This window comes from Macrobrachium nipponense, chromosome 42 (assembly GCF_015104395.2).
Source record: "Macrobrachium nipponense isolate FS-2020 chromosome 42, ASM1510439v2, whole genome shotgun sequence".
In the NCBI taxonomy this organism is placed as follows: domain Eukaryota; kingdom Metazoa; phylum Arthropoda; class Malacostraca; order Decapoda; family Palaemonidae; genus Macrobrachium; species Macrobrachium nipponense.
In genome coordinates this window covers 36302981-36326341 of record NC_061103.1, presented here as the reverse complement: position 1 = coordinate 36326341, position 23361 = coordinate 36302981, and the positions used below count along the sequence as shown (strand labels likewise).

The 23361-nt window shown below is 40.6% G+C and overlaps 1 protein-coding gene across 2 annotated transcripts; it reads right to left on the bottom strand.

The window, feature by feature from the left end:
- Window positions 1–1326: 1326 nt before the first annotated feature.
- On the bottom strand, window positions 1327–22525 carry LOC135213115 (gastrula zinc finger protein XlCGF52.1-like). 2 transcript variants are annotated; one of them, XM_064247015.1, is made up of 3 exons: window positions 22232–22518; window positions 21801–21943; window positions 1327–3324 (listed from the first exon to the last, which is right to left on the bottom strand). In XM_064247015.1, the coding sequence occupies exon 3, from the start codon at window positions 3307–3309 to the stop codon at window positions 1597–1599; it is 1713 nt and encodes a 570-aa protein (XP_064103085.1). In that variant the 5' UTR covers window positions 3310–3324; window positions 21801–21943; window positions 22232–22518; the 3' UTR covers window positions 1327–1596. The 2 variants fall into 2 exon arrangements, with proteins under 2 accessions (XP_064103085.1, XP_064103086.1); XM_064247016.1 differs by lacking the exon at window positions 1327–3324 and adding an exon at window positions 10359–17503 and having other exon boundaries at window positions 22232–22525.
- Window positions 22526–23361: the final 836 nt, after the last annotated feature.

Below are 23361 nucleotides of genomic sequence, written 5' to 3'. Positions count from 1 at the left end.
AATGCCCGAGAATCGAACTCGCGGCCATCGAGGTGGTACACAAGACCATACCGATCAAGCCAATGAGGCGCTTTATTTATGGATTGTGAGTTGTGACATTCTATATTCATCATTAAACGGTAATGTAATATATACAAGCTAAGTTCAGGTAGCAAATATATAATTAGCTAGTACTTAGGTATTAATCATGAGAGGTACACTTCTCTGATTAAAATCGGTACTTGATCTACAGGTGCAGTAACCTTGGTTCTCTTTGCTTACTACTATTTACATTTTTTTTTTTTCTTTTTACTGCTGTACTACCTAGCATTTTCTTTCTGGAGACTTATTCTTACCTAATGGATTTACATTATGTTGTATCTTCATCTAATCTGAAGCTGCAAAAAGAGTCAAAGACTATAGTACTAGTACTTCCTAGGACTAGGAGAGTCAGTCCCTAATTGCCAATTACTAATCATTCACTAACAAGGGTCATCAATGATAAAAGTTTGTATGAGGTACATTAGCTATGGTTATGTGTCTGTATGATTAAATAAATTACCTTCTTGCTTTAGGAAAAGTTCCACTCAGCAAATTAGGCTAGTGGTCCATTCTAGTGTATACAATAAGTCCTTGGTCTTCTGTAGGATGTTTGGTGAGAAACTATCCATAAAAGCATTTTTTTACGGGGGGGGGGGGGTGCGGGTTAAAATTATTTACAGAAAAGGTAAACGTAGGTAAGTCTGGCATGTAGCTGGAGATACACAACAGTTCATTGTCAACAGTCTGGTGGGCCCCATGCCAGCAGCTTATTTATTTTAACTTTTCTTTTTTGAGAATAACAAAATCAGAGGATGAAGGGTGCTCAAGGGGACCATGATCTCCTAACAATTAAATTAATTGAACAGATGGCAGAAACCACATGCTTCTGTAATCAGTATAGCTTGACAAAAACTGCCAATACATTACAGAAAACATTGGTACTACTAAACATCAGTGGAGTCAAGAGTTACAAACTACTAGAGGGGGAGAGTACAGGAAGAGTTCAGGAGAGGACCAGTTTTTGTGAACCGGGGCCTGCGATAAGTAATGGAGTTACTGAGTATTTCTTGGATATTTTGTAATGCACATTCTGCATTCAAACCACTGTCATTTTTCCAAGCACATGGAATGTAAACTCTAGACAAATATATACATGTAGTGTATTTTGATCTCCCATGTTTTTGCCGTGCAAATGACAAGGCAATACTGTTCATTCAATCAATGTCCATTAGATAAATCAGAAAATGAAGTATGCTTTTTCAGCAGAATCTGATATGGAAAGGATTCAATAAAATACCAAGCAAACACATTAAGATTAATTTATTTAAAACAAATATAATATTGTAGATCTTACAGGGGTTTCATACCAACACCTACTAACTTTTACAAAGTACTGTAACTTCAGAAGTATAGCGCTAACATAAACACAGCAGTTCCGAACACGATTTTCAACTTTTAAAAAAACGTCCAAGACAAACGACATCCAATCCAGCAAGACATCATCTCATTTGCAATATAATTCTGTCACTGGAAACAAACTTGCTCAAAGGATGCCCTGGAAAAACTTACCATCATCTATAGTGAAGATTCACCATCACATGCATCCATCATAATACTCTCAACAAATATCTCTTCTTTTATTTTAACAGGTGGATCATCAGTCTCTGTTTTGAGAACATCGGGGAAAACGACCAAGGTCTCGACTGACTGCTCTGGCTCCTCGGAATCTATCTCCTTCTCAACTTGAGTATCCATGGAACTCTCTTCAGGTATTTCACCGTCAAGCTCTTGCTCGCCTTTGTGTGATTTCATATGTATTTTGAGTTCGCCCAGAAAAGGAAATGTCAAGCCACAGGTAGTACATGAAAATGGACCCTCTTCTGTATGCTGCTTCACATGCAATGTAAAGGTTTCCTCTACAGGAAATACTTCACCACATATGTTGCAGACAAACGGCTCACTCTCTCCGTTCTCTCCAGTATGTTTTTTCATATGAACTGTAAGGTTCTGTTTAGTGAGGTAACTTTTACCACATACTGTACAGCAATACTGCTTCTCAGATGCATGCTGTCTCGCGTGAATCATGAGGGTTCCTTTCCGAGGGAAATCTTTGCCACATACGTCACATGTGTACGGCCTCTCCCCCGTGTGTTTTCTTTCGTGAACTATGAGACTTTCCTTTGCAAGGTAATCTTTCCCACAGATGCTACAAGAAAATGGCTTTTCACCAGTGTGATGTCTCATGTGGCTTTGAAGTCTTTCTTTGGTAGTAAAAGATTTGGTGCAGACTTCACAACAAAAAGGCCTCTCATCTGAGTGTTGCCTAAAATGCACCTTTAGTTTACTGATGTCGATAAACCCTTTTCCGCATATTTCACACAAAAACTGGGTTCTATCTACGTGTGTTTTCGTGTGTCTCCCTAAAGTGCGTTTGTGTGGAAATGTCTTGCCACATATCTCACAGGTAAACGGCCTTTCCCCCGTGTGCTGTTTCATGTGATCTGTAAGTCTCACTTTCTCTGTGTACTCTTTACCACACACTTCACAATGAAAAGGTCTCTCACTCTTGTGTAATTTCATATGTTTCTTAAGGGTGCCTTTCGTAGAGAAAGGCTTGGAACAGATTTCACAGGTAAATGGCCTCACCCCAGCATGCTGGTTCATGTGATCTAGAAATCTTCCCCTTTCAACATAACCCTTACCACAAATCTCACACGAATACGGCCGCTCGCTGGAATGCCGACTCAAGTGGGTCTTCAGTCTCTTCTTGGCTATGAACCTCTTACCGCAAATCTCACAGCAAAATGGCTCCTCACCTGTGTGCTTTCTCATATGAATCACTCGGTAACTATTCAAAATGAAACCCTTACCACAAACCTCACAGGAATATGGGCGTTTCCCTGTGTGTATCAACAAATGCTGCCTAAGACTTCTTCTTTTTGTAAAGTGTTTGTTGCAAACATTACAAGTCCAAGTCCCATCAACATTTTTTTCTATTCGTTCATATGGATTTTCTCCTTGCTCACCACTCGCAGAGAGGGATTCGGCATCTTCCGTAATGTTACTGTCTTCTTGTTTAAAACTTGTAGCAAACGGTTCTGTGTGTTCACTGTTTTCTTCTTGTTTAAAAGTTGCGTTGTTGAATTCTATGTCATCATCATCATTCAGCTCTTGTTTGAAACTGGTAGTAAATGCCTCCACAGGTTCACTAGCATTTTCCTCTTCCTTGCAACTTGTTGTTTCGAAGGAATTGCAAAACACAATGTGCTCCACTGGTGACTGGCTCATTATGTATTAATGTAACTGAAAATTAAGAAATGAAGTAGTTATAACACATGTAAACATGATATTGTTAAACTACAATAAAGTTTTGTACATACTTACCTGGCAGATATATACTTAGCTATAGTCTCCGACGTTCCCGACAGAATTTCAAATCTCGCGGCACACGCGACAGGTAGGTCAGGTGGTCTACCTTACCCGCCGCTGGGTGGCGGATGTACGAACCACTCCCGTAAGCTTGTCAGATTTTTCTCTTCCACCTGTCTCCTGAGGGGAGGCTGGGTGGGCCATTAATCGTATATATCTGCCAGGTAAGTATGTACAAAACTTTATTGTAGTTTAACAATATCATTTTTGTACATGAACTTCCCTGACAGATATATAGATATATACTTAGCTGATTGGCACCCTTGGTGGAGGGTAAGAGACAGCTCAATAATACAGGTAAGACGGGAGACAACTAATGTTGTAGGATATAAAAACCTTGGTTCTCACCTTTTCAGGATGAAGACTTCATAGATACTATCTCTGAGTCTGCATTGCCTGGAGAGCTACAGCTAGGACGTGACCTGATGGCTGAAAGACTCTCGGATCTACCACTGGGGAGATGTGTGATCCCCTATTGTGGTAGAATCCAAGTCGGATGCTGTTAGAGGGACCTTGTCCGCTTCTACCTAACAGATCCTTACCACTACCTCTGCAAGGAGCCAAAACCCACCAGACCACCTAACCAAAATACAAAGGGTTAATATTACGACAAAAAGAGGTGCCTCCTGCAACCTCTTTCAGACAACCAAAAAACAACAATATAAAATATAGGGTAACATATAAAAAATTTACACAGGATAAGTTTCAGCTCCCTGCCCCAGCACCGAATCCGCCGATACGAAAGGACCCAAGGCGAAGCATTTATCATATGTGATTTTTACATCACGTAGGTAGTGGTTTGCGAAAACCGATTGGCATCTCCAAAAAGTCGCCTCCATCAAGTTCCGCACAGACATATTTTTTCTGAATGCAAGCGAAGTTGCGATGGCTCTCACCTCGTGAGCTTTCACTTTCAGTAGTCTAAACTGATCTTCCTTACAGGCAACATGTGCCTCTGTAATAAGGCTTCTCAGAAAAAAGGAAAGAGCATTCTTCGACATGGGCCGAGTGGGGTCCTTTACGGAGCACCAAAGTACATCTTGATTAGCCTTAAGTTGTTCCTTCCTCTTAAGGAAAAACTTCATAATTCTCATAGGGCAAAGAGTTCTTTCAGGCTCTTCCCCTACTAGAAAAGATAAACTACGAACTTCAAAGCTCCTGGGCCAAGGGCGTGATGGGTTTTCATTCTTTGCAAGGAAACTTGGAAGAAACGAACATACCATAGAATCTTCCTTAAACCCTACATTGCCCTCAATAGCTTGGAGCTCACTCACTCTTTTAGCTGTAGCTAGGGCCAAAAGGAAGATAGCCTTCTTCGTCAAGTCCTTGAAAGAGGCTAAGCCAGGAGGTTCGAATCTAGACGATCCAAGGAATTGGTAGGACTACGTCTAGATTCCAGTTCGTTACTACATGAGGACGCTTAATGGTTTCAAATGATCTAACTAAGATCATGCAGGTCCTTATCATCGGATATATTTAAGCCTCTATGCCGAAATACCGCCGCCAACATACTGCGGTATCCCTTAATAGTTGACACAACCAGATGACATTCTTCTTTGAGGAAAATAAGGAAATCCGCAATTTGGGTCACAGAGGTACTGGAAGAGGAAATGTTCTTCCTCTTGCACCAACGTCTGAAGACATCCCACTTTGACTGGTATACACGCAAGGTGGAAGGTCTCCTCGCTCTTGCGATTGCTTTAGCAGCTGCTGCTGAAAAGCCTTTCGCTCTGACCAAACTTTGGACAGTCTGAAACCAGTCAGACTGAGAGCGAGGAGATTTTTGTGGTACCTGTCGAAGTGGGGTTGTCTGAGTAGATCGCTCCTTAGCGGGAGCGATCTTGGAAGGTCCACCAACCATTCCAGTACCTCTGTGAACCATTCTTGGGCCGGCCAAAAGGGAGCGATTAAGGTCATTCTCGTTGAATCGGACTCTACGAACTTCTTGATAGTTAGCCCAGGATCTGAAGGGGGGTTGAAGGGGGGAAACGCGTAGACGTCGAGTCCGTTCCAGTCTAAAAGAATAGCATCTATTGCTACTGCCTCTGGATCCGATATCGAGAGCAAGTAAGGATCCAAGCCTCTTGTTCTTTTGACGTGGCAAAGAGGTCTATGTGTGGCCTGCCCCATAACTTCCACAGGCTCTGGCATACATCCAGATGAAGGGTCCACTCTGTGGGAAGGACCTGATCTTTCCTGCTGAGGAGATCTGCTCTTACATTCCTTTCTCCCTGCACGAACCTGGTGAGAAGCTTGATTCTCTTTCTCCTGCCCACAGAAGAAGGGCTCTTGCTGTCTCGTACAGGGAGAAGGAATGCGTCCCCCCCTGTTTCCTGATGTATGCCAGAGCTGTAGTGTTGTCGCGTTGACCTGCACTACCGATCTTCTGACTTTGGGCTCGAAAGCCTTCAGAGCCAACCACACAGCCATCAACTCCTTTCTGTTGATGTGCCAGGCTACCTGGGTCCCACACCCCAGGTACCTGACACTTGTTCGTTGGTTCCCAGAGTTGCACCCCACCCCATGTCCGACGCGTCGGAGAACAACACCAGGTTGGGGGTCTGTGATTGAAGAGACAGTCCCTTCGCAAAGAGGTTGGGATCTGTCCACCATAAGAGATGTTTTCTTGATGTCCTGGGATAACGACAGGGAGAACGTCAAAATCCTGAGAACGACGACTCCCAATTCCGATGAAGAAGAATTGGAGCGGTCTCAGGTGCAACCTTCCTAGGGAAACGAATTGCTCCAGAGAGGAGAGTGTCCCCAGCAGACTCATCCACTCCCTCACTGTGCATACTTCTTTCCCTAAGAAGGTTGTTACTCTCTCGAATCCTCGGGCTATCCTTTTCCTGCGAGGGAAAAGCCCGAAAACTCAGAGAGTTCATCTGTATCCCGAGATACACACACTCTTGCTCGGGAATTAGTGATGACTTCTTGAAATTGACGAGAAGTCCCAAAGCCTTCGGACTCTAAATTCTAAAGTTACTTGTAAGTCCTTCAAACAACGATCTTCTGAATTGGCCCTTATTAGCCAATCGTCGAGGTACATGGATATCCTCACCCCTTTCAAATGAAGCCATTGAGCCACATTCCTCAAAATCCCGTGAACACTTGAGGGGCCGTCGAGAGGCCGAAACACACAGAGCCCTGAACTGAAAAATTTTCCCCCCATCATGAATCTGAGAAACTTCCTCGAGGAAGGATGGATCGGTACGTGGAAGTAAGCGTCTGAAAATCCAAGGAAACCATCCAGTCCCCTGGACGAAGCGCTGCCAGCACTGATGAAGGCGTTTCCATCGTGAACTTCTTCTTTTCTACGAAGAAGTTCAGGGCGCTTACATCCAACACCGGTCTCCATCCCCTGAGGACTTCGGACTAGGAGGAAAAGGCGGTTGTAGAAGCCCGATGAATGATGGTCTGTCACTAGTTCGATAGCCCCCTTCTCCAGCATCTGATCTACTGCTAGATGGAGAGCTTGATTCATGATGGGGTCTCTGTACCTGGCCGTCAGTTCCCTTGGGATGGTCGTCAAGGAGGTCTTTCGACGAAAGGGATGAGGTAACCTCTCCTCAAAATAGAAAGGGTCCAAGGATCCGCCCCTTTTTGGGCCCAGACTTCTGCAAACTCTAAGAGTCTCGGCCCCACCGTTGTTGAAGGACTTGCAAGTTATTTGGGGGCTTTAACAGACTTGGCGAAAGTCTTACCCTTCTTGAAGGTCTACGACCTCTAAACGTAGAGGTTCTTGATGAAGATGCACCTCGAAAGGGTTCTCGAACACTTGCCTTTTCCTTCTTAGCCTTGGTAGGGAAGGAAGGGCGAGGTTTTCTTGCCGACTGTGCCAAAAGGTCCTGGGTGGCTTTGGCCGAAAGTGACCTCGAAATGTCCTGCACTCGATGTTTCGGGAACAACTGAGTAGACAGAGGAGCAACAAACAGCAAAGAAGACCTCTGAGCATGGGAGACCGACTTCGTTAAGAAGGAACAGTAAACCGAAAAACCTCTTCTTCACGATGCCGGTCCCATAAAGGGAGGCGATTTCACTCGCTCCGTCTCTTACTGACTTGTCCATACAAGACAAAACACACATAAGATCATCTGGTGAAATTGACTCTGGCACTTCAATTTTCTTGGCTAGGACTCCCAACGACCAATCAAGGAAGTTAAATACTTCTAGCACTCTAAAACATACCTTTGAGCAAATGATCCAATTCGTTCATTGCCCAAGTCGTCTTAGCAGAGTTAAGGGCAGTTTCTCCTTGTCGAATCTTTTTTGTAATACCAGTGCCGAAAAATCCGAATCAGCCGGAAGACGGTAGAACCCAATCCTAAGGGCTCTCCTGTTTCGTACCAGAAACCAGCGCGTCCTGATAACTTCGAAGGAGGAAAAAGCGAACATCAGTTTTCCCCGCTTCTTCTTTGGAAGCCATACCAGGAACCAAAACTCCTCAGCTGCCATTCTTCACAGAAAAGAGTTGGATTCAATTCGCCTCACACAAGAAGAACTCTTCGCTGTCTTCGCCGTTGAAAAAAGTGAGTGAGGAGAAGGAGGAGCCGTAGGCGTAAGGGAATCCCCAAAAAACTTGTAAAAGTAGCTCTGTAAGCTTCTTGTAAGAAGAGACAGCAGCAGAAGTGTTCGGTTCCTCATCCGAACCTCTAGGACGTCTTGTCGAGGCGATGCGCGGAAGATCCTTAGGTGACGAAGGGATCCTAGCAGGAGTTGAGCGAGAGGTTGGAGAACGCCCTCTCTTAGAAGAGTTCACATCCACTGGAGAACGATGAGAAGATCTGGGAAGTATACGATGAGACTCCCTCTTCGAGGTATACGGAATCTCAGCCGAAGGAGAGGTAGGGCTCCTACTCCGAGAATTCTCGGAAACATCCGCAGGGCGCTTACGAGGAGGCGAGCGCCTACTATACTCTATGCACCTATCCTGGGGCGAGCGGCTGCCAGGAGAAGAGCGCCTATCGAGAGCAGAGCGCTTGCGCGGGCTCTCCATACCTGTCCAGTTGCGTACGATCAACGGAAGTGCGACTGGAAGGCGAAATGCGCCTACTAGGAGAAGGCTGCTTGCGAGGACTCTTGACGTCTAACAACAATGGGTTAACATTCAGGAAGAAGGGCGCTTCAAAACTAACGAGCGCCTACTTGGAGAAGGGCTAAGCTTTCCGGGATTTACCTGGTGCCTACCAAGAGGACAAAACGAGGTCAGGAGAAGTGCGCCTAGAAGCGGGAGAGCGCCTACACGGAGAAGGGCGCTTGAAAGACTATTGTTGTCTGCCCTTAGGAGAATAATCAGGAGTATGACGCCTTAAAAGAGACGAGCGCCTACTAGGAGAGCTATGTGCAGTAGGCTCTTGGCGCCTACCTTGCAGGGAGCGGCCTAACAGTAGGCACGTCCTATCATGCACCTACACCTCCGACCAGAAACTCTGAGATGCTCCCTGTCAGGAGAGAAGTCACGATCGATACTCGAGGAGAGTGACATCTGGAAGAAGAACGCCTACTTGTATAAGGGCGCCTTCTATAATCTTGAGGCTGCTGAGGAGAAGTCTCACGCGAGGGAGTTGAAGAAATCGCGTGATGAGTCAGGTGCAGTGCGCTTACCGGAAGCGTGAATCCAATCTGGAGAAAAAACTTCTTTCTCCATAGAGCGTCCTACGATGTTTGGCGCCTTGAAATTGAAAGAGAGCCAGGCGAGCGAGGGCGCTCACGCGAGTGAGGGCGCTCCCGCGAGCGAGGGCGCTCACGCGAGCCCCCACCTTCATACGAAACCTCCCCATATGAAGGAGAACGATCCTCTGAAGAGCGGCGCCTAGATCTCTTGATCGGAAGAGAAACGTCCTTCTTCCTACGTGATCTAACTGCTAGAGAGTCTGCTAGCGCCGTGATCTGAGCTTGAAGTCCCGCGAGTACTCTCGTAGGAGAATCTTCTAATTCTTCCTCGGAAAGCAGGCGCCGAGCGCGGAGCGCGAGAAGAAGAACGATCACAGGATTTCTTGTGTTTCTTCGCCTCCACCGACGATTCTTCCGGGAAAACCTCCGGACTAGAAGCCAAAGGGACTGCAGGGAGGCCTTCCAAGCCCTCTTCAACGGGCGCGACGCATCCGGGGAGTTCCAACCTCTCTTCGGAGAGGGAGACGACGAAGAGGAGAAGCATTGGCGTAGGAGCTCCTTCTTGTAGCGATCCGAGGCAGCCTGGGAGCGTACTTCAGGATCTGCCGAGGGGACGCCTGACCCGGTGGGGGCTCTCCCTAGCCCTCCTGCGGCTTTCGACTTTCCTACTCCACTGGAACTGGGAGTCTGGAAGAGGTCTAGGCCTAGAGGCACTAAGGAGCCGGTTCAGACGCACCCTCCACAACACTGGGGACACTGCACTGATCACTAACACTCTCCTTACCTTCCAACTGACGAATCTTCTGATCCACAGAACGATTCTTGGCTTTCAGAGCTGCCGCCTCCGAAGGCGAATCTCCGGCTTCGGTGCGGGGAGCCGGGGCTGCAACTTGGGAAGAAGGTTCTAATTCTACGTTAGTACTATTAGGATCCACATCCAACTCACTCATTCTAGATCTGCTAGAACTTCTAGAGGAAGCCTTACGCACTCTATCACGTTCCAACTTCCTAACATAAGAAGAGAGAGCCTTATATTCTTCTTCATTCAATCCCTTACATTCACTACAAGGGTTAGCAAACGCACAATCATTCCCCCTGCATTCATGCAAACCGTGTGGGGGTCTACCGAAGCTTTCGGCAACCTCACCTTACATCCTTCATTCACGCAAACCTAAACAAACACCGAAGTTTTAACTACGATTCTAGATCAGACATCGTTAAAGAAAATCAAACTCAAAATCAAACCGGTCCACAATCAGCGTATGCCAAAAGCCAAAACAAAGCGAATACGTCACCAAAAGAAGTCCAAATTAACTCCAGGCAAGCGAGAATCGAAAAACTATCGAGAGGAACCGACAACAGTTGTTATCGTTCCCGCGACAGAGAAAAATCTGACAAGCTTACGGGAGTGGTTCGTACATCCGCCACCCAGCGGCGGGTAAGGTAGACCACCTGACCTACCTGTCGCGTGTGCCGCGAGATTTGAAATTCTGTCGGGAACGTCGGAGACTATAGCTAAGTATATATCTGTCAGGGAAGTTCATGTACAAAACTGTATGTTTAATAAACATTATTTCTAGTATCTGATTTTTCACTACCCACATTTCACATGTTTAAAATAACCATCTTTGTGCTATCTCCTTAAGACTTACTTAGATGTTCTACATCATCTTCAGTTATGATTTACAGATACTGATACCTTCTTTAATTTCACGCTCATGGTCCCATGCAGTTAATGAACAAATGGTCAAGGTAAAAATGAAATCTATGCAAGTTTGCTCAAAAAGGTGTTTTAGTCTCCTCAATTTTTCATAAAAGGGATTTTGACGTAGGAAAAATCTATTTCTGGGCGAGGAAGCCGTGTCGCTCCGTGAAATGTGTCCTCTTTAGCACTATTTCTAGTAAAATATTGCTATAATACCAGAGAACTGTTAAATTGGACATGTCAGAAGTCTCTGACTCGCTCACCTAAATAAAAGGTGTCGGTATAAAACTGGGGCGAGTGTTAAACACTACCACAGCAACCCCTCCAATTAGCCTTTTCCTCATCAAAAGACCCTAAATACGGGGGTCAATTCTTGTTTGTATGCAATTAATTTATGATGCCAACTTTAAACAAAATCTCAGAGTTCTTTACCCTTTCTCTAATTAACAAACTTTATAGGTTTACAGGATATTGACAAAATTAATAAAATAACGACTAAAGACTAGTAAAGTTTGAAAAAGTAACTAAAAATTAAATCATGTACATACAAGAGAACTGCCGACGTAATTGATACTGGTTATTCTCCTTAACCTAGAGAAACTGAATGGGTAATCATTTTGTCTCTAAAGTTTTATCTAAAACTTTTAATTTAATGCAGTTATTAGTAAACAAAAAATGGATAAATTCTTAACCACAAACAACTTCACATGAATTTTGGTCTCATCTGTATAATATTCAAAATGGTCTGTGATTGAGCTACTTAAATTATCTTAATTTAGTAATATATAACTTTGTCTCTCAGGGTAAAAAATACTGAACAAAGGAATAGGTTAAAAGATCTTTTTATTATCCTCAGGACCAGTGACAGGGGCAGTGAGAATTCACAGACATGAATGATTTGCCGTGTCAACCAATATTTTACAGTCATCTAATAGACTGCATGAGGCAAGAAATCAATAACAAACAGAAAAATTGTAATGAAGATGCAGTACATCTCATGAACTGGAATATAACAGCAGTTTTACACGAGAAAAAAATATTTCTATCTTCATTACAATTTATTCTATTCCTGACTCTTAGAAGTGAAGTTCCACAAATTAAATAAAATCTATAGATTGTATCTATGAACTGTATAAAATTGTATGGGTTTTTAACCCTACATGTTATGCAAACATGCAAATAACAGCCTAAATTAAGTGCCAATTATGGGGATAAGGAATAAATACAACTGGCACAATGGAATGTGATGGTACAGTACTATATCTCTAAATATACCAATAATAAATCTAAAATTTCTCCAGCATTTAAAGAACTAAAATATGAACTGACCATCAAAACTTAGCAAAGCATGTGGGTATACTAAATTTTCTTAAATTCCCATTAGAACACTAAAGATAGCAGGGAATGAAACAGTATTTAAACAACTCAGATTCTAAAAGAAGAAATTATCCTCATGTCTCATCCTACAAATAAAATACAACACTTCATAAGCTTACTGTCTCAAGGAAAAAATGTGTTCCAAATAACTACTATATTATATCCATTAAATCATAAATCATTGTTTTCACTGATATTTCACATACTGTACCATACTTTAATGAAGAAAAAGAAGGTACATAGTACCAAATCCATGCTCAATTAAAATGTCTCTCTACACTTGACTCTTTACTTAAAACTCAAGGAAAAGTAGTTAAGAGCATGATAAAATGTTAAAAAAAAAAACAGGCACATTTACAAGATTCAGCTTATTAACATGATTAATAAATATTTTTGGCACAGTATCAATTACATTTCTTATTGTACATGGCTAACTGCAACAAGATAATTTTGTAAAATACAGTAAAAATGCATAAATATCAAATGTGAAGTGAAATTATGTGTTTTTTATGACAGATACTCCCTCTATCAATAAAACTACATTTCATCACAAACTTATTCCTTTTTCACAGCCTATTTGCACACCTGTGCACATTCCAGGCATTTCAACCCAACCACAAAGAAAGATGACAACGCCCTGGCCTTTTCCTATAGGTCGGCAAACTGAGTCGCCTACTCTCTGTTAACTTGTTTGACCACAAATTTCCCTCAGACTTAGAATAGCTCCTTTGAGTCCCCTGGTCTTCCAGCAATGTTTGTTTGTTGTTGTTCATTCCTTTTTGCTTTTCATATGAATATGCCATATTCTTTGGAAGCTTGAATTTTAAGTTAATTGCCCCAGCAGGCTTCTTCCGTATGTGAAGGAGTTTATCTTCTGAACAACAAGAATAATTTCAGTTATTGTATTGACCACACATCCAGCCCTATGTATCCTCTGTGAGAATGAGATGGAAAGATAATGTGTTCAGAGATCTAAGAGAATTGTGAGTGGAGGAGCCTGAGAATAACTTGAGAAATAAAGCACTCAACAGGGGAACATGGAGAGGTCTGGTGCAAGCAGCCATGGGTCACCAAGAGGCTCAAGAGCCACCGGAGTGAGTGAGTGAGCGAGTCATTGTATTGGTTATTTAAAAGAAACAAGGATTTCATTGAGCATCTTTTGCCCAGGTTGCAATTAAACTCAAAAACGTTTTGAAAAAAGATTTTGAACATGAGTTTGAAGGATTTATTTCAAATATGTTGCTTCTGCTTCAGTTCCAGTGCTTTGGTAAAGTGTTCCCTGAAAATTGGTGCTTTTCAGTTGTTTAAAATCTGTGTTTTCGTTGTGGTCTTGGCAGTTGGTAGCTTAGGTGCTGCTTATCAGCTTCAAGTACCTAAGTTTAAAAGTTTCCCCTAAGCACTAGGATTAAGTTTAGATTTAATCACTAGCTTATGTGTTTAGACTAAGCCATATCCTGCTCCTTGCTCTGTGTGGAAGAGGGAAAGGACCTCTGTTTCTTCCCACCTAAGATGCAATTCAGACTGTAAAAAATAATAGGTTTGTTGCAAAATAAATTTCTCAAAAAAATTAATTTTTCGAAACAAACCCATTACTTTTAACATATAAGCTTGCCTACTGACACCACTGCTCTGTCGAAACTGGCTCAGATTACACAGTAAGTGATGCAGGTTTTACCAATGGGGACCTGAAGGATTATCGTTATTATTATAAATTAGTTTACCAAGACAGAAGTCACATTTTTAGACTACAAGGCTCGCCCACTAATTTCTTTTTAAACAAGAAGTGAAAATTGAATCAAGGTACAGTATATCATTTTTTGAATGTAGGAATAGATAGAAGTAAAAGGTAGGTAGATGCTGCAAAGGCCATTTAGTAGCATCTACAGATGCTACTAAATGGCCAGGCACACTATAAATATGACTGCTACGGGGGAACCCAAGGACACCCAAGTGCATTGACCAACATAGAGGGAGCAGCAAATCATAATCTCCTCTTCTCATTGGATAGGATGGCTCTTAATTATCCTATTTGTGCACAAGCAAAAATAGGATAATTAAGAGTTACAGCTTTGTACTAAAAAATAATCTATTTTTTAATGAAAAATCATATCCTAAATTACTTTGATATTCAAAAAGTTTTCTTACATACAACACCGATACTTTGCAAAAGCCTTCAACTGTTGGTATACATGTAAGCAGACCATCCAAACTGAGTTACCTGTAGTGGCTACAAGTACCATGAGTTACACTACGTATAAAGGATAAGCTACCATGTTCCCTACCAGCAGTGGATCATCCTACTACACCTGTAGAAGAATTCCGCCAAATGTAGGCGAGACGTTAGCATTCAAAGTAAGAAAAATTGTATGTGAAGTGTCTCAAAAGAATTGGAAACATTATGTACTACGTATGTGGTTGTTATAGTAAAAGCTGAGACATCGTATAGAGCACCTAAAACACATCACCCAATTATTATTATTAATTATTATTTCGGAAGAAGACCCTCTTTCAAACATATTCTGTTAAAAAGAATGGCTGTGTTTAGCAAATTAATTTTATATGATAACTTTCTATTCTTCTTAGTACATAATCATTTTTATGGCTCAGCAATATTATTTAATAACTGGCCAATATTCATATTGGTATTTAATAGAAAGGATGTGGGAATATTTTTTTATTTTTATTGAAAAAACAAGGGATTCTGGTTGCTGGTATATCAGCGTCCGTGTTCATGCAGGGTTCATTGATTGGTATACTGTATATGTACTGGTATACAGGAAGGCTGAATGACTGGTCTTATTAAAAGGGGTTCATCTCCTGGTATGTTGGAATAACTGGTTGTGGTCAGGCAGGGCTCATTGTTGGCTATTCAGGCTGGTATTTTTTCTAGTTCTGCTGGTATTACTTTTCTCTTGTCGACATGTTTCGACCTCCTCACAGGTCAACATCGCGACAAGTTAGCAGAGGAACTGAAGAAGCAGTGTCTTGGTGGAGGTATTTATAGTGGATCAGCTCAGGTGCTGATTTCTCATTGGCCAAGCCGGTCTCAAGCAAAGTTGAGGAACCTGCACGAATGGTCGCAGTTCTTCTTGAGTGCGAGCACTCAGGTGTTACTAGGGTTTGGCGTTGAAATTCCAGGCATCCTGCAGATATTCCTGATTGGCTGCTACATTCGTGGAACTATTTGCAGTCATCCTCTGAACAATGGTAGGGAGAAGGAAAGTTTCTTGTGTGATGTTCAAGTTCAGCTTCTCCTTCCCAATAGTAAGGCAGTTCCTGGTTATCGGCAGGGGTTCCATTCTCGGTGAGGTGCTGATAAGTGGAAATCGCCGATTTAGGGTGCGTGTGCTGCCAAGTTTTAGTAAATGCCGCCGATAACCGAAATTGCCCATTATGGCACCATAATTTGCCAATTTTGTGGGGCTAGACAAGCGACATAAAACCAGATCGCCATCAACCGGGGACTGCCTCTTTGGAGTAGATCTTTATGGGTTTCGGGACGTCTGGGTGTTGTTTCTGGAGGTATCATTCCTCAACATTCTTCTTGATAGATTCCTCGACAGCATAACTGGAGTGTCTGTTATCGACAAGGACCTGGGCAATGCGAGATTAGGACCTGATACAACTGATCCTCATGATAACAAGTTGCTGTATGGTGCAACACTCAATTAGCAATCCATCTTCATCCATCTGTGATCTAAGCTACAAATAAAACCAATCAAAGGTAGCAAGGACTCTTGCAACATACGACATAATCATCTTTTCCAAAGGAAGATAAGATATATTTTCTGATCTATGCATATGGCCTTGGAATAGATATGAAGAAAAAGTGAAGGACAATCTACCTGCACGACAAGCACAAAAGACTCCATGACACAGTGGCAGAGAGAAATGGTTTCCAAATTGAGCATCTCACACAACCTGTCATCACCTCTAATGTACCTATTCATCAATTACTTCAATTTTAATAGTCTACTCCCTAACATACCAGGGGCTGGAGGCTTGTGTAAAATAATAGGGTTCATAGTTGAGATGGAGCATTTATAAAAGTATTCCAGCGTGAGAGAGCATTTATCACATATTCCAGCAAACTGTCATCAATAGCTTGATAAATACAGTACAGTACATACATCAAATCAGATTCAGGACAGAAAACCGTTTATATCACTCAATCTTTTCTTCTTTTACAGTGACAAAGGAATCTTCATTTTCTATTTTAATAATTTCCGTTAAGCTAGTTGAAGAACTCATTGGCTGTCCCTTGCGATGGCATCGCATGTGTTTCCTGAGGGTGCCCCTCTCAGCAAAGTTTTTGTCACATATTTCGCACGCGTACGGCTTTTCACCAGTATGTAACCTTAGGTGTTTGGTAAGAATACCTTTGTGGTGGAAAGTCTTTCCGCACATCTCACACGAGAATGGCCGTTCACCCGTGTGCCGTCTCATGTGATTCATCAAGGTCCCCTTTTCAGGAAAAGCTTTGCTACAAACTTTGCAAACAAACGGGCGTTCCCCCGTGTGTTGTCTCGTGTGGACCTTGAGTGTTTCCTTATTATTAAAACCTTTGCCACACTCCCCGCAGGAAAAGGGACGCTCGCCCGTATGTTGTCTTGAGTGTCTCTTCAGCTTACCATTTTCATAGAAGCCCTTCCCGCAGATTTCACAACAGTATGGGCATTCACCTGTATGCTGGAACTTATGCGCTTTCAGCTTTCCATTGTGAGTAAACGCTTTCTGGCAAATATCACACACGTACGGCCGCTCGCCAGTGTGCGTTCTCATGTGTTGTTTGAGGTTTCCCTTCTCACTAAAGTCCTTGTTACAAACTTCACAAGAAAACGGACGAACACCCGTGTGTTTTCTCTTGTGCTGACGAAAATTGCTTGCATCAGCAAAGTCCTTGCCACATAGCTTACAAGAAAAGGGACGTTCTCCAGTGTGACGTCTCATGTGTATCTTAAGATAACCCCTTTGAGTAAAACACTTATTACAAACTTTGCAAATGATAGGAGAGTCGTTCGTGCTCTGCTTCGAGACTTCCTCGGCACTCTGTTCTGCGGCCTCGTCATCGTTCGGTTTTACCCTTAAAACGACGGTATCTCCTTGTGTACAACTCACACCAGAAGAATCGGCAAATAAAGTGTATTCCAATGAAGGTTGGTCAAACATTTCGTCTGAGTCAATGTGTTGTAAGAAACTTGCACTGGATATGTGACTTGCATTGTGGTCCACTGGGGAGCTTCTATCTTCAGTACAAGTCTTCCCAATGAGATCAGAGGAGAATTCTCCCTCTTCATGCATTGCATACACGAACTGACCTCAGTACAAGAACTGAGCTTGTTTCAGGACAATATGGGACTGAAAATCAAGAAAAAAAAATATATGCAAAAGCCATACTATACTGAAAAATCTCAAGGTACAAGTACAGTAATTCAAAATGCAACAAATATTACAGCCATTACTGAATTTCCTACTGACTTGCAATGCCCTCTCTTTCAACAATAACAGGTGGTAACTTTAGCGATGAATTACTTCACATCATATTCTGGTTTTTAGTTACTGAATTCACTAAACATTTTTACTTTATCTCTATTCATCCTGTACGTAACTTTATAATACAACTATCTTAGTACACTAACTAGCATTACTGTTACCTAACTATATATTTACGGCAAACTCCAACAGAAGCATTTTTTTTAGATCAGGTTAATTTAGCAAGTAGGTTTAAATGCAAAAGTCCTGAAAGACTACTAAATTCCCAAGAGTGAATTTGCAAAGGTAACCATAGCAAATAGTACAGGGTAATTATTAATTCCATCTACTTTTTCCAAGGCTTTTAACAAGCGGGAATCAGAAAGTCATCAACCAATTCTGAGCCTCACTCATATACCTTTACATACATGGTTCAGTTTCTACAAGCAAACTACGTGTTTCCTACCTACTCTCTGAAACGACATTTCCGTATTAAGTTTAAAAAACCATGTGGCTTTGGCCTTGAAAAGTTATCTGCCTTCCTTTTGATACTGGTGTTTGAGCAGTTGACAAGAGAGAGGATGTCAAAACGCACTGACAAAATATAGTACTGCAAAGTGGTGACTAGGCAAATATTCTTTCTTTTACCAATATTTCTTTGACCATTGGTCATAATGCTTTCACTGATTCACTGTTTGCATTGGTGAAATAAAAGATGTCACTCATTTCTACAAAACAAACAACTCCAAAAGGACATTTCCAGAATTTTTACGGATATCTGGAGACAACCACAAGCCAAATGAGTTCTGGTTGGAGTGGTAATACCAGGTCACTGAAGATTTTATACACACCTAACAATCTTGAAAAATATGATCAGAGAATAGAGAAGATATTGGCAACTAACTTTAAAAAACACAAGGGAAAACTACCTAGTCAGATTCTACCATAACAACTAGACTCTAGTCTCTGAAGGCAAAAAATACTAACCTGGAAAGTCTTAAGCCCAACAACTTGACTGAAACCGCACCATATTCAAATAGTTTTTTTTTTTTATTAAGACAACTATGGCTTTGAAAGACTGATATACAGCAGCCTTTGATGCAACTGACAAAAACTAGACATAAAAGCATTTCAAGCTGGGATCATTTGATCATGAACATCGAAATTAAAATAGCTAGGGAACCATTTCTAAGAAGCGCACTAGATTAATAACGGCACAATTTTCCATGTGTAATGCAGTAAATGGCAAAGGACCACAGTTAGGTTGTCCATCCTCCAGGCTGAAGGTGATGGGTTGTAAAAGACAATGTAATATCAGAGTATCTGACGATGCTTCAGCAGATAGGTTAAAGGCATTGTGAACAGAGAAAGATTACTGGAACGGATGAATGTGAACAATAGCTTCTTATAAATTGGTATATTTTTAACATGAGCCTTGGCACTCCAAATAGTGCTAAAGGCTCTTTAAAGGGTCTCCTCAACACATAGCTGCAATTTTTCTTTTTTTACTTTCTCATCCATTCCCCATATCCATTTCCTTCATAGGTATCCAAAATTATAAATTGGAATTTGCTCCAATTTTTATCTCACTTCAAAACAAATCCTTTAAGCGAGACCTCTGAGTCTACAATGTGACTCTGTCTTGGTTTAACTTCTTCATTACCAGCAATATAATTAATTAATAATAATAATAATACGTTATGATAACAATCCCCTACAAGAATACCGGTTATAATAATAACAATACACAGATAAAGGAAGAATGCATAGTCCAGGTCTGACATTAGGGAACAGATTTTATGAAGATATTATAAAATGGTAATATTCATGGCAATATTAGGATGGGAAGATCACATAAAAAAATGAGGAACCTCTAGAGAAATGGGGGTGTTCATGGCCTAGAAAATAGACTGGAATAGTTTGGATGTGAAGAGAGGGATGAGGAATACAGTAATAGTTAATAAGAAGAGTTGGTAGATAGGGAACAGCACGGAGAGGACTTAGACCAGATGGGAATTGACATGGAGAAAGGCCATTGACTTCATTAGCCTTCTACCATAACAGAAAACTTAATTGAAATAAATCTAAACCAGACTAAGGCATAGCTATAATAAAGTGCATCAATTGTAATCACAGTATCCCTAAAAAATAGTGACAGAGACTGAAATGCTTTATGTTCCATACATACAAACGTCTCTTTCAATAATGCTCAGTACTTGGTTAGGATAGAAACATGTTTAGATAACACATGATCCCCATTTCACCCATCAAGAGTTTTCATTTCTTCACTTTGTCTGTACACAAGAAATGTGTACCAATTAGCACCTGACAGAAAAACACTCTAAGTATGGTGAGCTTTATACCAAGGAAGCAAGAAAAAATCACCAAATTTTGCAAGTGCTATACAATACAAATATTGTAATTATTTATTAAGAATAAAAAATTTTGAGGAGAATCATAAGATAATTTGGTAACTGGCATCCCATATTAACCAAAGAAGTGGAGAAAATGGACAGCAGCAAGTTCCTGAACCCTTACGAGTTTTCACAGATACTTCATGAACTTGCAGCAAGAAATGACTGTAAAATCAGCCACTATGTTAACAGAAACTAAATGTTACCTTTATTCTTCTCAGAATCTGATGTCTACTAATGAAATGCAACATCAGGAGCCTCTGTAACATTTACTGATTTGGATCAGTGCCTGACAAGACATAAGGCCAGTGATTAATTTTCTTAAGCAAAGACGACAAGGAACAGTCTTAGCATCAGAGACGTATATCCATCTACAAAATTCATACATGGTTTTAACATGAACTACAGATATGTCTCACTTTACAAGGTGGAATCTACAAGAAGGAATCTCTACCTTCATAAAAATAAGAGGCCATAGGTTTGGTTCTTTTGTTTGCAATCCTGGGCAACAGGCAATAGCCTAATCACTGATCTGCACTGAGGTAATTCTGTTTGGATGGTCTGAACACTGCAATTAAATGGCAACAAATGCTCTAGGTCGGTAAGACATGGGCTTGTATTTTTGTAAGAGTATATTCTGTTTTTCATATAATGATCAGTTAAAATACAATTTTCAGTTAAAAGTTTTAACTGAAATAAAATAAAAAATTTATATAAATACATAATACTGGCTACTTAAATTATTCATCCATACTCTAAATAACTGTTCAGTTAAATACAAGATATATTTTTCTGACTCACATCGGGATCGAACACTAGTCTTTCAATTGCAAGGCTATGTATGGGCCAAGTGATCCCAAAGAACTAATATAAGATTAGGCTAATTTTATATTGCAACTGCATGGTGGGAAAAGTTACATAACAATTACAAAACAATTCAGGTTCAGCAATGGGCAAAGATTCAACTTATGATATAAGTAACATGAAAACTCATTCATGGTATAGCTATACCAAATCTTTATAACAAGACAATATTCAAAGTTTCGCTTTGCTGTAAAAGAAAGTAAGCTGAATGAAGGTCGGCCTAACAGGAATTTATTAATACCAAAAAAATATTAATTCAACTGCTACGACCACACAATGCATGAAATGGCAAAAAATCTCGGATGAAAACGTGATGATAAAGCAGAACACGTTTTTTTAAAAACAATGACAAAAGTAAGACAAATTTTTATCTTCTAGTTGGCTATTTAGTGTGTTGTGTGATACTGAACAGGAAAGACAGAATTAACATCACCAGAATAGTAAAGTAATTTAGTGCCGTCCTACAACATATATAAACAAAACAGGCTACAAAGAGACGGAAACTAGAAGTATGGAGAGTTCACACAACTGATGTTCACGATCTAAATAAATGTAACAATTCTTTATTAAATATCGACACAATATAAGTTTCAATATTAAAAAGTATGATTAGGTATCATAAGGTTGTATGCATTACAGTCTTAGCCTTACATATTTTGGGGGAAGGGGTGTCCAAGCCTTCTCTGAGGACGTAACCTATTAGCCTATGGCTTTGGGGTTATGAAGTAGCCTAAATATTATTAATATTTTAATCATGAGGTTCTTAACTCAAAATAGCCTAATATAGGTATGCAGGCCTAAAGCCTACGGCACTATTAACCAACCAACAAAAGCATACCTACCTAGCCTATAAATAAATCCTTTAAATAGGCCCAATCAACATAATTCACAGCCTAGGTACTTACTTATAGAATAGGAGAGACTAATCCTATAAACCAGAAGACGACAGATAGGCTCCTCGTCGTTTACAATACACGCTTCATTGGTACCTCACGGGACGTTAGGTACTTAGCCTAGTAGGTATAGGGCCTACCTACGTGCCTAAACCCTGAAACATTACGTAATTGTTATTGTATCTTAAAATAAACCAGGAAATAGAGTAATTTGGATAATCTACGATTAATCTGTCTACAGAAGGCAATATAATATAACCAAGATCCCTATGTTTACAACCCGGGGTTATAAAATACCTAGGTAGGTAATGTCATAACCTAGTAATGTACAGAGGGTATGGCGTCTGGCATATAAAACCATTTATAACTTATTATATATTCAACAAACAAACATCTTAACCAATTTTATTATTACATATTACCATCATCTTCGATCTTCTTACCTGGACAGGTTAAATTCCTCGCTAATTATCGGGGAAATCGAAAGAGAAATATGGAACATAGGGTCAAGTAAGGGTTGACGTACAACTACTATTTGTAAACACTGACAGGAAATGGCAGCTGGGGCCGGGCACTAAATGTCCGTTGATTCAGCTTCGTCCAATAATTAATTTTAGGCTTTAAATTAGCCAGACAACCATTAAATAATTGTTCATTGATTAGTATAATTATTTGGATATGTAATCAATAAACGGGAAGGTGTAAATAGATGGTAGGCAAGGTTTGGGCAGACATAGTTTCGGGTGGAGAATGTTGGTGTAGAATTTAATATTTTTAATTTGTTTTTATGTATAATTTTGGATATTAATAGTCATAAATCCATCTTAATATATAAATTAAATTAAATTTTTAAGAATTGATAAATATTGAAGATTTAAAACGTCACGTACGTGAAAATATCAAGAGGAAGTGATTCATTCCCGCAGAGAACTGTTCCATGGGCGTAAGGGTCCTTTCGGGCAAATATGCAGGATATACTTGTATATTTTAAGTAAATATTCAGAGTACATAAAAGATACAAAAATAATGTAAAATGCTGATAAATACAACCATTAATAACCTTCGATGAATAAACATCAATATCTTTATTATTCTAAATGTAATATGAGAAATAAAATACCAATAAGTTTATCATTCTAAACTTAGCTAATCGCATAAGATACATATGTTACTGACAGTTGCATGTCTCAGAATGTTGACTGGAGATTGCTAAGAGCAAGGTCCTTTAAATAGACAAGCCAAAAACAATTCATGTACTGAGAGAGAGAGAGAGAGAGAGAGAGAGAGAGAGAGAGAGAGAGAGAGAGAGAGAGATACTTCATTCGGTTAGACAAGCCAAAAACAGTTCATGTACTGAGAGAGAGAGAGAGAGAGAGAGAGAGAGAGAGAGAGAGAGAGAGAGAGAGAGAGAGAGAGAGAGAGATACTTCATTCGGTCAGACATCTGGCTAATTGGGCATAACTCCAGGACAAGCCCATTTAAATATGGTGTCTGTTGGTCATACTGAAAAAATAACTTTTTTAGTTAATTGGCTACAGAAGTAAATTATGCTTCTACATGGGGATTTCCAATG